The sequence below is a fragment of the Callorhinus ursinus genome, unplaced genomic scaffold (genome assembly GCF_003265705.2).
Source record: "Callorhinus ursinus isolate GAN/ISIS: 27379988/994484 unplaced genomic scaffold, GSC_fseal_2.0 scaffold24, whole genome shotgun sequence".
In the NCBI taxonomy this organism is placed as follows: domain Eukaryota; kingdom Metazoa; phylum Chordata; class Mammalia; order Carnivora; family Otariidae; genus Callorhinus; species Callorhinus ursinus.
The window spans coordinates 1,562,218-1,578,353 of NW_027397086.1; the positions used below are offsets into that span (position 1 = coordinate 1,562,218).

General features: G+C 49.3%; 1 protein-coding gene across 4 annotated transcripts in view; it reads right to left on the reverse strand.

Moving 5' to 3' along the window:
- Positions 1–11,993: 11,993 nt before the first annotated feature.
- The window catches only part of NUP214 (nucleoporin 214), a 101,255-nt gene continuing 97,112 nt past the window's right edge, over positions 11,994–16,136 (reverse strand). For all 4 annotated transcript variants that reach the window (XM_025888657.2, XM_025888659.2, XM_025888658.2 and 1 more), the window contains 3 exons: positions 14,614–14,753; positions 13,758–13,782; positions 11,994–13,233 (listed from right to left, as the gene is read on the reverse strand). In XM_025888657.2, the coding sequence (XP_025744442.1) occupies positions 13,200–13,233; positions 13,758–13,782; positions 14,614–14,753 (199 nt within the window). In that variant the 3' untranslated portion in view covers positions 11,994–13,199. The remainder of the gene's footprint in view (positions 13,234–13,757; positions 13,783–14,613; positions 14,754–16,136) is intronic.

Below are 16,136 nucleotides of genomic sequence, written 5' to 3' on the forward strand. Positions count from 1 at the left end.
TTATTTATTTGACAGAGAGAGAGAGAGAGAGACAGCAAGAGAGGGAACACAAGCAGGGGGAGTGGGAGAGGGAGAAGCAGGCTTCTCCCGCAGAGCCGGGAGCCCGATGCGGGTCTCGATCCCAGGATCCTGGGATCATGACCTGAGCCGAAGGCAGACGCTCACCTGACTGAGCCACCCAGGTACCCCAGGTGCCCCATGTCTGACTTTTTTTTAAGCTTTTTATTCACTTATTTGAGAGAGAGAGAGAGAGAGTGCACAAGTTGGGGGCAGAGGCCGAGGGAGAGGGAGAAGCAGGCTCCCCACTGAGCAAGGAGCCCAACATGGGGCTCGATCCCAGGACCCTGCAATCATGACCTGAGCTGAAGGCAGATGCTTAACTGACTGAGCCACCCAGGTGCCCCATTCCCTTTAATTTTCTGTAAGAGTTTGTGTGTCATTGTATTATTTCTTCCTGAAATACTTGGTAGAACTCACTGGGGAAGCCCTTTGGATCTGGAATTTATTTTATGGGAAAATTTTGATAAATTCAATTTCTTTAATAGCTATAGGGCTATTTATCTGTTTCTTCTTGAGTGAACTTTGATGATTTGTGCTTTTAATTTGTCTACTTCATCTAAGTTGAAGTAATGAGTAAGGATATTCATATTCCTGATTATCCTTTAAATACCTGAAGAATTTGTAATGATGTCACCTTTCTCATTACTGACATTAGTAACTTGTGTCTTCTCTTTTCCCTGATTAGTCTGGCTAGAGGTTTATCAATTTAATTGATTTTTTCAAAGAACAGTTTCATTTATTTTTCTTGTCTTATTTTATATCCTATTGTATTCATTTTGGCTCTGTTCTTTATTATTTCCTTTCTTCTACCTATCTTGGGTTTTATTTACCTTTTTTTCTACTTTCTTAGATAGCCTCCTTCTTTTTAAAATATAGAAATCGGGGCGCCTAGGTGGCTCAGTCAGTTGGGTGTCCAAATCTTGGTTTCAGCTCAGATCATGGTCTCAGGGTCATGGGATGGAACCACACATTGGGCTCTGCACTTGGTGTGGAGTCTGCTTGGGTTTCTCTCCCTCTCCTTCTCCCTCATGGTCTCTCTCTCAAATAAATAAATATTAAAAAAATATATAGGCATTTAGTGCTATGAAGTTCCCACTAAGTACTGCTTTAGCACCACAAATTGTGATTGGTTGTGTTTTTTTGTTAGAAAAAAATTTTTTTAGTTCAAACTATTTTCTAATTTATTTTAAAATTTCTTATTTGAGTCATGGGTTATTTAGAAATGTGTTATTTAGCTTCCAAATATTTGGGGATTTTCCAGATATCTTTCTGTTACTGACTTCTAATTTAATTCCACTGTGGTCAGAGAACATATTTTGTACGACTTGATTCCTTTCAACTTTATTGAGACTTGTTCTGTGACTCACGATATGGTCTATCTTGGTATTTGTGTACACATGAAAAGAACATATGTTCTACTGATATTGGGTAGAGTGTTGTATAAATGTCTATTATGTTCAAGTTGGTTGAAAGTGCTATTCATGTCTTTTACAGCCTTATTGATTTTTCTGTTTACTTCTATCAATTATTAAGAGGGTTATTGAAACCTCTGATTATAATTATGGATTTATCTATTCTTGCAGTTCTGTTGGTTTTTCTTCATGTACTTTAAAGCTCTGTTATAAGGTCTAAAAACATTTAGGACACATGTACTCTTCATAAATTGACATATTATGAAATGACCGTGTCTTCCCTGATAATATTCTGAGCTCTGAAATCTGCCATATTTAATATAAATATAGCCACTCCAGCTTTTCAGAAAAATTTATGTTGGCATGGTATCTTCTTCCATTCTTTTTTTTTTTTTAAATATTTTATGTATTTGAGAGAAAGAGAGAGAACGAGTGCATGAGGGGGGTGGGGAGAGGCAGAGGGAGAAGCAGACTCCCTGCTGGGCAAGGAGCCGGATGCAGGGCTCGATCCCAGGATCCTGGGATCATGATCTGAGCTGAAGGCAGCTGCTTAACTGACTGAGCCATCCAGGCACCCCTTCCATTTTCTTTTTAACCTGCTTGCATCTTATATTTAAAGTTGGTTTCTTGTAGGCAACATATAGTTGGGTCTTACTTTTTTATCCAGTTTGACAATCTTGGCATTTTATTTTTTGTTCTTTTTTTAATATATTTTTTTATTTATTGACAATCTTGGCATTTTAATTGAGAAATTAGATAATTTACATTTATTGTGATTATTGATATGGCTGGGTTTAAATCAACCATCTTGCTGTTTGTTTTCTATATGTCCTCTCTCTTTTTTGCTCCTTTCTCCCCCTTTTTTTCTGCCTACTTTTGAATTCGGTTTTATGATTTCTTTATATCCCCTTAGTTGGTTTATTAGCTATAACTCTTTGTTGTACTATTTTGGTGATTGGTTTGAGGTTCACATCTTTAACCTACCATAGTCTGTCTTCCATTGATGTTATGCCACTTTAGGAGTAGTGGATAAACCCTACAACAGTATACTTTCATTTCTTCTCTCCCAACCTTTTTGTTATTGTTGTCGTACATTTTTTCTACCTAAGTTACAAAACTGTAAACATGGTTATTATTTTTGCTTTAAACAGTTATCTTCTAAAGAGACTTGAAGAATCCCTTCCAAAATCTTTAGACTTACTCATGTAGATACAATTTCTGATGTCCTTCAAATTTTCCCCTCCATCTCTCCTCTCTTTTTCAGGAACTTTCATTACACATATTATTAGGCTACTTGAAGTTATCCCACTGTTGAGTGATGATATATTCCAACTTTTTCAGTCTTTTCTCTTTGTGTGGTTCATTTTGGGTCATCTCTATTGCTAAATCTTCAATTTCACTAATTCTTTCCTCTGCAGTGGATAACATCCTCTTAGTGCCATCCAGGATATTCTCATCTCAGACATAACAATTTTCACCTCTAGTTTGATTTGGGTCTTTTCTATGTCATTATGTAACATGTTCAGTCTTTCTCCTAGCTTCTTAAACATATAGAATACACTTTTAATCATGGCTTCAAAGTTCTTGACTACTTTTAGCATCTGTGTCACTCTGGATCAATTTCAGCTATTTGATTTTTCTTATTATAGACCATATTTCTCTGCTTTTTGCATACTTGGTAATTTTTAAAAATATTTTATTTATTTGAGAGACAGAATGAGCGAGAGAGAGCGAGAGAGCATATGATCAGGGGGAGGGGCAGAGGCAGGGGGAGAAGCAGACTCCCCACTGAGCAGGAAGCCTGATGCTGGGCTGGATCCCAGGACCCTGGAATCATGACCTGAGCCGAAGGCAGACACTTAACCGACTGAGCCACCCAGGCACCCCTCATACTTGGTCATTTTTGATTGGATGCTGGAAACCGTGAAATTTATCTTATTTGGTACTGGGTATTTTTGTACTGCAGTAAGTTTCTTGAGCTTAGTTCTGGGGTCTAACATGGAAATAGTCTGATTCATTTGGGTCTTGCTTCTAAGCTTTGTTAGATGAGATCAGAGTGGCATTTTGTTTAGGACTCACTTTTCCCTGCTACTGAGGAAAAACCCTTCTGAGTACTCTATCCAAATGCTAGGTGAATTATGAGCATTTCCACATTGGCTGGCAGGAACCAGCACTACTTGCTGCCCTAGAGCTCTGAGGATTCTGCCTCTAATCCTTTCATGTTCTTTTTCTCCAGATACAGACTTTCCTCAAATGTGCACACTGATCAATACTTAGCCAGTACTTGAGAGTCCCTCTGCAGAGCCAGAGTCCAGAATCCACGCTGTGCAGCCTTCTCCTCCCCTCTCTGATACCTTGCCTTGTGAACTCAGGGAGGTCACTGATCACTGGGCTCCACTTGGACTCTCCTTCCCTATGCTGGTCTGGAAATGTTTTCCAGGCAGGAAACGGGGGCAACTGTAGGGCTTACCTCATTTGTTCCTTGAATCTCAGGGGTCACTGTCCTTTGCTGCTTGATGTCAACCATCTTGAAAATTGTTCGACTGAGTTTTTAGTTTTTTCAGAAAAGAGGGCAAACCCAGTATCTACTAATTCATCTTGCTGGAAACAGAAAGGCTCATCTTCCTTTACTTGGGAATGAAACAATCTGTGGGCCAGTGTCACTCATTTCTACATTTTCTAGAGGAAAAGAAGAACTCAGAAATAACCAAGAATTAGAGGAATCTACTAATTAAAAAAAATGGTATGACTGTAGCAATTTCACAAGAACCTAATGATTACTCAAGACAAAAGCAATAATAATTCTACAATTCATTAATTCATCCAGGGCAGCAACTGGAAACCATGACCCACTCAAGGCAACAGTGATGCCTGCAGAAAAACAAAAAACAAAAACCAAAACAACAACAACAAAAATGTGGCCCTACCCTAAACTGCAGGAATTCCAAGCTCTCCTGACAGGTACTCCCTCCCCACCCCACCCCCGCTCAGAGAAGCACCACAGGTTGCCAAAAGTTGCACAATGGCCAAGCATTTCAACAGGGACTTAGAATTCCCCATAGACTTTCCCCATGCTTTTAACTTGTGACTAGCTACACTGGGTAGCTCTTTCTAACTCAGTAGGTCACTTTCCTTGCATGTGAAAGAAATCTAGGGAATTTTGTGTTGAAGAATAGACTTTCATTTTTAGATCCATAGACCCTTATAGAGAATGCTGCCCCCTGGCTTGGGCACTTGGTCCATAAGAAGTAGCCCTGATGCCAGGAGCTGAGACACAGACTGAGGGTTTGGCTTTAACATCTGTCTTCTTCTCTAGCCCTTTGCCCTCTCCTACCCCTCAAAGCTTATGTTAACACCAGGGGCAAAAAACAAAACAAAACAAAAAAACCCACAACCGGAGTCATTATTTGACAGTATGAATACACCTACAGATGGTAATGGATCACCTTAACATAGGTCCCCAAGGTCCTGTTTCATTTTAGGAGGCAGCTAAGCCAAGTGTACCTCGAATATTCTATTTGTTCTTGACAGAAGTTTAGCTGTAAGACAAAATGAACATCTTTGACTAAGAATCTCATTGGAAATTAAATTGGCTTTTAGATTAGAAGAGTTTTACCTACTCAGGCAAGTTAATCTCATGCCCTGATCAACATTATATGACCAATTGAGTAGAGCTGTGCCCTCCTCTCTCACTCCCAACCATCCAATCTAATCACTTCAGTAAAAAATACTCTTTATAAGCAAGATAAGCCATTGGAAAGAAAAGTGAGGGGCGCCTGGGTGGCTCAGTCGTTGCGGGTCTGCCTTCGGCTCAGGTCATGATCCCAGGGTCCTGGGATCAAGCCCCGCATCGGGCTCCCTGCTTGGCAGGAAGCCTGCTTCTCCCTCTCCCACTCCCCCTGCTTGTGTTCCCTCTCTCGCTGTGTCTCTGTCTGTCAAATAAATAAAATCTTAAAAAAAAAAAAAAAAAGTGAGTAGCAGAGAAGCCCAAGGTGCATTCTGATTTTATATCTAAGAGGCAAGCGGATGGACGCCATCATGAAAAGGCTCATCTCTACCATAAAAATCAGACTAGAAGCTTCTTCAGAGGTAGGGTTTTAATTTCTGTGTATCATTAGCAGGTTGCAGTTTCAGGCCCAGTGCATTTTGAGACCTCGCTTTAGCAAGGATTGCTGAAAAGTGAAATCTCAACCTCCATTGCAAGAGGTGCCATCCTATTGGGGAAAATTGTGCAGGGAGGGCATTAGGGACAGCCAAAGGCCATTAGGGACGGATCTTGGTAAACGGTTGGAGGTGGGAGGAGGCAGGACCTGCCTGGTTTGCACCTTTGAGCTACGAGCACTGTTTCCTGAGGCCAAGCCAAAGCCCCAAACGGACCATGTGTTCCTGCTACTCCTCAGTCCTTTGGAGACCACAGAGACCCATGGTCTGCCAGATCCCCATCATGTGACTTTCAATAATTGGTATCTATGGCTGAATATGTGAAGATAAAATATTTACCACAACAAGTTTGACCATGGGTATCTTTCTTATCTGGTGAATATTCACTGTGCAAGCTGACCCATCAGGCATATCTTTTTCAGTTGTAATAATCTGAGAAAGATTTTACCTCTGGCCAGCCATCTCATCCGTTTGGGAGCCTAAAGGGCTAAAAGAGCAAGTGACTCAGATCTTGCAACAGACTCAATTTCAGCTCTTTGACTGTAGCCGTACACTAATGAGTGTAAGAATCGTTATGTACAGTAAAAGAGAAACAGGTCAGGGATGGGGAACTTTGCTTTATATACAATGTCTCATTTAATCCTCAACAAATCTAGATGAATGTATTATCACTTACCCTCTGTATGGATGATGCAACTGGGGCTCAGAGAGGTAAAACGACTTGTCTGAAGTCACACAGCTAGGATGGGATTCCGGTGCAGACAATACCCGTGATCTTAACCAACAACCTCTACTTGCTAGAATGACTCACTTTTGTCTCTACTCCCTTCTGTGTTCAAGGAGGGAATCAAACTGGATAATCTTCAGCCCTAAAATGCTAGACTCCTCTGGTTCCCACCTGGGCCAGGTGAGAGGGCCACAGAAGGAACCGCCTCCTCCCCGAACACACATCCAACAGCCAGCAACACACTCGGTGAGAGTAGGGCCTGGGTGACAAGTGCATGGCTGGAACAGCCAGACCCAGCATGCAATAGGAGAAGGCATGATGTGCCTGCTATGGTGATGCTGTCCTGGCATGGGACCAGCACACAGGAAGTATGAGACGTCAATACAGGCTTCTGGATGGTGACCACTGGTCCCACCATCTGTGATGCCGACAACCGCACGGCCGTCTGAGCACCACTGGGCTTGGAAGGCTCTGAGATGATGCTCATTCCTGTTTCCAGAATGGCTCAAAATGAGGAAAGACAACCCTACAGACCAGAGTCAGGGGTCAGCCAGGCCAGATGCCTGAAGCCCTCACGTGGGGAAGAGGCTCCAGAGCCGAATTTAGCTCCGAACGATTGCTGCTACTTGACAAACAGTCTCGGCTCCCTTGGGCCCTAGGCAAGGATGGGTTCAGGCCGCACTGTCCAATCACCCGTATCTAGAACCTTGAAAATCATTATAGCAGTTTCATTTCCCTACGCTGGGGCACATCTTGTTCCCTAAAACACAGAAAACAGAAGTGATTTAAAAGCAAACATCTCAAGACGTGAGAATTCAAAACGCTCCTGAAAATGCTGGCTGGTGACAGTCAAGCCGTTCCATCAGCTCATATAGCCCCTTTGTCAGCCACAGCCAGGGACTCGCCGGCCCTCCCTACTCCTCCTGCACACCCCCCTGGCCGGCTGGAGAGCTCTGGGATGGAAAGATTAGCAAGGGCAGGACCAGAGAGGGGCTGGGGTGAGGTGGGAGCCGAGCAGCTGGCTGTTCTCCCTGCAGGGACAGAAACCCGTAGACTGAACGATAGGGGACCCAGGGGCTCCTTTTCCTGGAGTCAGCCCCCAGGCGCCTGGTGTGGTGGGCTTTTGACCGGCCGCCAACCCTCGTCGTCTCCTGTTGGGGTCTGGCTACCGAGTGAGTGCCGGCTTCTGTCTGGAAAGCTGGTCCAGGTGGCACTGACTCGCGCCGTCTTTGGCAGACAAGGTGGACGCGGCCCCTGCCCCCCGGGAGCTGCCTTTTTGGAGGGCGGGAGGCAGAGTGCAGGCTAGATGAACAAATCCAAGGACCAAGTACACAAATAACAGTGATTGTGACGCATGCCCCCACGAGAGGGGAGCTGCCGTACCCGAGCACGCAGGCGTTGGGGGGCAGCGGGCGAGTGGGCAGGGCAGGAGGACGCACTGCTGCGGGGACCGAGCTCCTGCGGAGGGAAGCACAGTGGGCCATCTGAAGAACAGAGAGAGTGCAGAGGGGCCTTGAGAGCCAGGAGGGCAGAGAGGCGAGACGAGGGGACGGGCGAGGTGGGAGGGACCAGACGTAGGACCCGCCGGCTAGGGTCAGGACTCCAGCCGGAAGGGGGGGCACCGACCTCAGGAAGGGCAGGCGGCCAACCTCTTCTGTGTCCTCCTAGCCGGAGACCAGCTGGGCCAGCAGGGGGAGGCCGGGCAGGTGCGGTGCTAGGGGGACACCGTGATGGAACAGAGCCTGGCTCGCTACCACGTGGACTCCTGCCCGTGTCCCCCTCCCACACACAGACTGTTTCACTGCAGCTGCCGATCTAGGGTCGAAAACAATGTGGAGAATCTCCGGCCAGGGCTGTGGAATGGACAGGATTCTATTTATAAGCAGAGAGGGGCTGAACAATGGAGTAACTGCTGCCTCAGTGGGTCTGCGGCCTGACCTCCTGTGGGACTCTGGAAAGCCTCAAAGCCAGACCCCGGAAGAGATGGCACAGGAAGGAGGGGATGAGACCGCTCAAGGGCACGAAGCCAGCTGCTTCCCCCAGGGTCGGATCACCTCCATCAGAGAGCGGCTAGTAAGCCCCCATCTGCCTCTGGTGCGCACCAACATAAGCTCAACGGATTCCGCCTCTGCCCCACCTCCCTCCCGGGTGTGCTGTTTAGACAATGACCACATACCAGGTTGGAGCCAGCAGAATAAGGGGGCAAGTAACCACATGATAGGTAGAACATTTGCTGTGGTCCGCGTCCAAGGTCGGCTCACGTGCGCGGGGTAGGCTGGACAGGTACATGGCAGTGTCCCTGGCACAAGCAGGCAGGTATCTCTTCTGAAATAATGACTATATTGGGGGAGAAAAACCATGAGAGCCAAGGGTGGATGGCCCGGGGCTAGCAGGGGGCAGGGGCGCATGGTGCCAGGCTGGGCAGGGGGCACTGCCCGGGTTCCTTCTGGCTCTATGCCAACACCTGGTTTGAGACTCAGCAAATGGCTTACTCTCCTGGCTTCATGCTCTCCTCTGGAAGATGTGGGTCACAATATCTAGCTTGTAGGTTAAACGGGAAAATGTCCGTGAAGTGCTTAGGACAGACGTACCTGGCACATAGTAAATCTCCAGTGAATCATCACTACTGTCATTGAATACAAGAGAGGAATGTGCGTTAGAAACACAACCCACAGGAAGTAAGCTATGCTTCTGTCCCGTGACACCAACGATGAAGCAGCTCCCAGCACGAGCTCTGAGGAATCTGGCTCCAGCAGAAAGTTCCCCGGTCAGAAAGATTTGGGAGATGGCAGACTAGTTCATCTTCCCGATTTACGAAGCAAATTTGCATGTTAAAGTCTCAACAGAGGCCTTCAATATGAAAAATCCGTGAAATTTTGTTCCGTCCATTCTTCTCCCCAACTTAGCTGGCCACAGAGCCCTTTCTGTTTTGGCTGAATACAAACTTCCCCCAGGAATCACTTCACACAGAGGTCTGGGAGCCAGAACGGTCCCAGTCTTGTTTCCACACGCGAGGCGAGAGTAGACAAACCAGGGAGAACGAGGGTAGGAGGGGGGAGATGGATGCGGACAGCCCGGCCCAGGGGCGCCCCTGCCCTGCTTTCCACCCAGTAGGCAACACCTGCAAGGAACAGGAGTACGAATCAGCAGGCGCTCAGGGGTGCCGGCCGGGTGTTCTGGGAGACAGGGTGTGGAGCCTGCGGGATGATGACGACGGAGCGAAGGGAGAGACCGAGACCCAAGCTCGGGAGGGCGCAGGGGCGTCAGTCCTCCTCCATCACCTTGTCACAGCCGGCTACATGGAGGCAGGACGGAAGAGGGAGGAGTCAGGCCAGGAGGCAGGGTGAGGTGAGGGAACGTCCTCTCCCACCCGCCACGATGAACAGAGGCCGCGATGGGGAGCGGACAGCCCACCTGTGCCGCAATATATTACCTCCATCCACAGATACGTAGTGAGCAGATGGCCCAACAAGCAGCTACAATGTAAAATGCGTGTCTCTCCTTGACAATTCAGAAAGATCCCTTACCTTGGATTAACGGCAAAAAAACCATGTCCATGGCAGTGAGGTTCTCTTTCAGACACTCCCCTGGAGGGGACAATATTTCTGGTTATTGCAGTTAAAAGGTTTCTCAGAATGTGGCCCACAGACCACCTGCGGAGCTTGTTAAGAACATTCAAGGCCCCAAGTCAGCTCTCTGATCAGAATCTCAAATTAAAGTCGAGGACTCCCGTGTTAGAGCTTCTTTACGTGGGGGGCAATCCCTCACCCAGTGGAGTCCTGTGTTTGACGATGAGGGGCTCAACTGCCACGTGGAAGATATGCCCCTCTCCAAATCCGGAGAGGTAGAAGCGGGAATCTAGAACTCTTTACCCTGGAGGTAGGGCAAGGTCCTGTGAGGCAAGAACAGTCTTCATTTCGTGACAGCCTGCTTTGTGCCGGGTGCTCTGCCATGTGTCACACCCCCCACGAGACCCCCTGCGAGACCGGCCTTCCCATCTCCATCACCAGCGAGGGAAAGGCCCTCGGGACACCAGGAAGCCACGGTCCTCTCCTGCTTCTGGTGACAGAGCCCGTGAGGGTTAGGATCAAGTCAGCCTACCAAGTCCATACTCTCCCTGCAGCGCCGAAGACCTGACCTAGAAGCTTCTCTGGATGTTGCCAGAACGGAGAGCAAAGCTGAGGGGAAGCACCGGATGCTCAACGCAAACAGGCAGGACGACACCGAGGGGACCTCTGCCGCAGGTCTCGAGGGCTGCACAGCCACATCAGCACACAAGGGGACTTGCACGCACACCTATTTTGTTACTTGGGTTCTTCTGTCCCCGAGAAACCCATTTTCTGGCCTCTATCAGTGTTGCCATCTGAAGCACCAATTACAAACATAGGACATTTGTGTCTGGAAAAGCCAAACAAAACACAACCTCACTCATTAAACCGTCTTCTTCTCCTTCCTGCCTTTCCTGTGCCACACCAGCAGAAATAGAAACCGGGCCAGCGAGGCCGCCCACCTGCCCGCCGCAGCTGACCGTGCCGCAGGAGCGGGTAGGCCTCCTCGTGGGCCTGAGCAGCCCCTGTGGTCCTTTCCCCTCAGAGGTACCCGGGCCCCACACTCCTGCCCCTCTTCGGGGAGGGCTCACGGCCCTGGGAGCTCGGGTTTCAGTGGATGCACACAGCCAAGCTCCGGAGATGACCCTGGCCACCTACCAGTGTAATCGACCCCAGAAAAGGCAGGCAGAGGGGCCGGGGCACCGGTGGGGCACTCCTCTGCTGACAGTGAGCGGCGGAGGTGTTATCGGGTCGGGCACAGCTGATATGGCCTTATGGAGAGATGTCACATGCCACCTCTGTAGAGGATTAACGCAGAGAATTCGAGGTCAAGGGTTTAGGCCGAACCAGCTTCTATTTATAAAAAAGAGCCTCAGGGGGAAAACAGGAAGGCAGGAGACTGGCTCAGTCTGGGTGCCAGTCGGCAGGATGACACGCTGAGGCAGAGTCCGCTCTCACTGCCTCGCCTCCCTCAAAGCGGGGCCCCCCATCGGGAGCTTCTCCCAGGGATCTGAGCGCCTGCAGTCTCTAGATGGCCCGTGTGTGTGAACTACAGGGCGCGGGCGGGCGGAACACGCCCCACGTCTGGCTGTGTGGATGTCGTGGGGACTGTCCCCTGCTCCACAGCTCAGGAGGCCTCGTGTGAGAGCAGGGGGAGACAGGCTCTTTAGTTCCACAAGGACCCAAACAGGTACGTGGTAAGCAGCTCCAGTCGAAGCTCTCTGAGAGGCAGATGCCCTGACTGACAGGAGGCACAGACAGACCCCTACTCTTTTCTCCTGCCGCACCGGGGACCTAATCCTGGTTTGGGGTTCCTGAAACCCAACAGTGCCACACGATGATACTCCTCTTCTGAGGGGCCTAAGAACCAGGGAGCCCAATGCCCTGGGGGCATCCGGGCCCAATTTCAGGACTATCGAGTCACGGTCTGCAGGACTGGGGCTCGAGGGCCTGTACTTCACACAGAACCTCCAGGCCAGTGTCGCAGAGGAGGACGACAGAGCGGGCTGTGGCACAGGGGTCCCACCCCCACGCCCACCTGCCCCTACGGAACCAGTGAGACCACACTGGCTGTCACGGGACAGATATAGTCACATGGAAAACTTTTATTAAAACTTTTTAAAATAGAACTTTCCAATATGTAAAACTCCAAACAACCCTTCCTGACCCGCCCCTGCCACGACCCGAGCCAATGCATGGTCGCATCCCTGCCCGACGGATGTGAGGCAGTCCTTGTTTGTCGGCAACTGCCTAGGACACCACAGGCCCAAGAAGTGAAACATGCCCAGACCTGAAAGCTACTGCACTTCACGTGCTTTGATAAGACTGAAGTTGGGGTCCCTCCGCCACGCCAGCAAGCACGTGACTGTGGTGTTGGCTCGGCTCCAGGCCTGCCCCAGGGTTATCTGCACTGCGGTTCACAGGCAGCGGGCCAGGCATGGTGACCAGTGTCACGGTCACTGGAGATAAAGTCGCTCTTCTCCATCACGCCTCTCCAGAGTCGAAGAAATCAGCCATGGGACACACAGCCCCCAGAGCCAAACCAAGCAGACGAGCTGACGGGGCTGGTCCAAGGGCAGCGTCCCTGTCATCAGCGCCCACTTGCCTTTTTTCCATGCTCGTCTCAGGGCCACCTGTACTTCAATTTAAGGTGCCACGAGCTCTTCTGAAACTCAGCTGATGCCTGCGTGAGGGAGTTCCTGGCCCTCCACCCAATCACAAGGCTGGTGCCTCAAGGGTCCTGATACCCAACAGCAGCAAGGGCACGAAAAGGAGATACCAAGTTATGGCCTCAAAAAGGTAGCTGGCCAGCACTCAACCTCTTCCCTGGGCAAGGGCCTAGGCAGGGGAGAGCGGGCCATGGGAGAAGCTCCTGCCCACCCTCTGCGTGCACCCATCTCCTGCGTTGCTAACTTCTGGTGCCATCCTTGAAGACAGACACTGCTGGCTGGTGGAAGGCCAGGAAGGTTTCTCAGAGCCACAGCCATGAGGAAACCTCTCTGCCAGGCTGTGACCTGACATAACCCACATACATTCAGCATGGAAACAGACCAGAGTTTAATAGTGGGGGACCGACAGTGGGGGCGGGGGGAGCACGACAACCAACACGAACTCGAAAATAAAACAAACAAGCAATCAAGCATCTCTATAGAGTTTTGGTTTCTGCTGTTTCTTTCTGGGTGTGTGTTTTAGCGCAAATGTTCACGGGAAAGGACTGCTCCAGCGTGGCTCAGCGAAGAGGAGCTGAGAATGTAGTTGGTCACGGGAACTGAAAGGAACACCGACGCCCACTCAGCTTCTCCAGCCACCAAAGCCCTGGACAGACCTGCAAGGAAGCGCCGGGACAGAGGCAGATCAGCGATGCTCTGAGGAAGGGCTTCGGGGCTCATGCGACTGCCCGTGGGCCAAGTTCGGGACTCTGAAAACTTAATGTCATGCAATTCCACACAGCAGCACAGAGTGAGGATCAAAATGTAAGACTTGGTGATGGGCCTGGAGGCCTGCAGGGAGCACGAAGCGAAGCTTCTGAGACACTGACAGGGAACTAAGGAACAGCATCCCTCGGGTCCCGCCCTCCAGTCTTTGTTCATCAGAAGGCACACTCCTCTCTCTTACGCGTGGCCCTCGAGGAGGCCAGGCTGGGCACCTCCTGCTATAGTCCTGCCAGGATCAGCAGGTCCACGAAACCCAAAACCTGCCGCTGAACCCCATGCTTCCAGGACAAGCTTATAAAACGGGGAAAACAGATCAAATGTACAAATAGCGCAGAAGTTAGTAGTGTAGTATTTTCACATACCACACACTCCTCCCTCCTTATTTAATGACTGGAAACTGGAGGTGGGTACTTACGAGTTGGATGATCCAAAGCTGAATCCTGAAAAAGATGGGAAGGGCGGAGTGAAGTGAGCACGCACACACTCGAGAGGCAGAGGGGTGTCCCAGGCCCCACCGTGTCCCTCCCTTCACTCCCCATGGAGAGCCCCGCTGGGTGGCACAGGGAAGGTGAGGGGCCTTGTTGGCATTTCAGGGTTCTTCCCTCCCCGGCACCCACTGTGAGCAGTGGGTCCCTGGCACGGCACCTCCCGCTCAGCTGCCCCGGGGCCACATGGACCCCCTTCATTACGAAATCATAGTTTTCTCTTTTCATCCACTTGCTGCTTCTTGGGAGAAGCAAGACACTTGGGTTCTAGGCCCGGCTCTGTGGCTCATTCTCTGGCCCTTTGGGCAAATGGGCCCCATGGGGTTTTTGTCTTCACTTGTTAAACAACAACGATGCCAGGCTTCTGTGCCTCATAAATGTGTTGTAGGGACAAAAAGCAGAATATACGTCTTCCACTATCTGAAGAAGCGAGAGTGCAACAAATCAAAGACATTTCATCGAGTCTCTACAGCTTATTGTTGGCATTTGCCGCCTTGGATTTTTTTAAAACCAAGGTCTAGTAAGACAATTATTATTTTGGGTTCTTGTCTTGAGAGAAAAGTCAAGGCAGTTATGTCTTTCTTTGGTAAGAAACGGCACAACGTTACACATCTAATTAAAGCCTAAGAAGAACATTTTGTCTTTCACCCACTTTCAGCCTTCAAAATACTAAACTGAATCGCCAGGTAAAAATCACTCATTTCTTTGGGTGCAGAGGTGGGGGAAGGTGTTTACTAAAGAGAAGGCAGGAGGGACTGCGGGAGGGAACCATGTCTGGTCACCTACCTCCTCCGCTTGATCCAAAGCCAGAGAATCCCCCGCTCTGGGTCCCAAAACCAGAGGTCTGTTGGGACAGTGATCCGAAAGTCGGAGCATTCTGACTTGCAAGGGTGCCGAAGGATGTGGTGTTGCTGCTGCTCCCAAACCTAGGTTCCAGGCAAAAAGCAGTTGGTGGTTTGCATGGCCGCACAGGCACCTGCTGCCCGGAGGCCTTGGCCTGCCTGCCACACACAAATCGAGGGGACATGCTTGGTTCAAAGTAGTGGCCTCTCAGAAAGAGCAGGCTAGAGCCCAGAGCAAATCTCAGCTTTGGGAAAGAAGACGACAGGAACCCAATACGAAAACCAACCAGTCCAGGCTATTAGCTTTACTCCACTGTCTGGAAATTCCAGGACATCTGGAAATCAAGCAGCACTACCCTTTTTGCTCTATCTCCAATAATTCTTGGATTTCATCCCATCATTTTAGCATTTCTCATTTATCGACAACCTTCTTCCCCCAGTTTTTTGTCTTCAGCTCCTCTCTGGATCTTGATCTACTGACTTTTCACAACAAGATGAGGGGTCTTCTGGAAGCAGACTCTTGAAGCGGTCCTGACTGGTCCTGCTCTATTCCTACCCCTGCTCCAGGCTTCCCAAGAACAGCGGGAGCTCCTCAGACATCTGTCAGGGGCAGATCAGGGGCCTGGGGAAAGGTGATGGGCTCTTCTGGAGTTCTCATACCCGAGTCAGCACTTGTCAGCTGTCTTTGACAAAATGGAACTAATCAGCCAGTCAGGATTTATGTGGGTGAGCTCCCCCCGCCAAGGCAGAATATGACACTTTTCTACTAGTAAAGAAACTGGCAGGTTTCAAATAAATAAATAAACTTCAAGATTCCCAGTCAACCCAAACCCTCCAACTCTGCAGGACTCTGTGCTGGGTGGTCACTGGAGACATCAGTGTCCACTGGAACGTGCCAAGAATGCTAGTTAAAAGTTGGTCCCAACTCTCCTTTAAAAGCTTTCCTTAACTTTAATTCTTGGGGTTTCCTGGGGGAAACTTAAAAGAACCATTAGTCTCTACATGAAATCCAGGAAGCAAATCTATCAACTCGCTCACTTTCTGGAAACTTGCCAGCATTTCCTCACCAGCATCTTTCATGGGGAGGGAAAGGGTATGAGTAAAAACATACTTCAGTTTACTTTCAAGATAAAGATGCTATCACCTCGCCAAGACTCACCCTAAGTACCCTGACCATTCCCCCAAACAAAGCTCCCACCCCCTCCCCGCGTCTCGAGCTTTACGCATCCCATGTCCTGCGCCCAGGGCCAGGTCCACCAGACGGTGACTTCAGATGCTAATATGCCCTCTGAACGAGGCACTTTGTAGTCATCACCACAGGCATTTTATCGTGACTTTGTGGTGTGGTGAAGGCTATTTTCGCCTTGAGGTTTTGGCAACCAGACTGAATTTCTGGGGCCCTTAAAAGCCAATCCCTAATATGGCATTTTCAAGGGAGGATGTGCACGAGGCGGTAAGAGCAGCTTT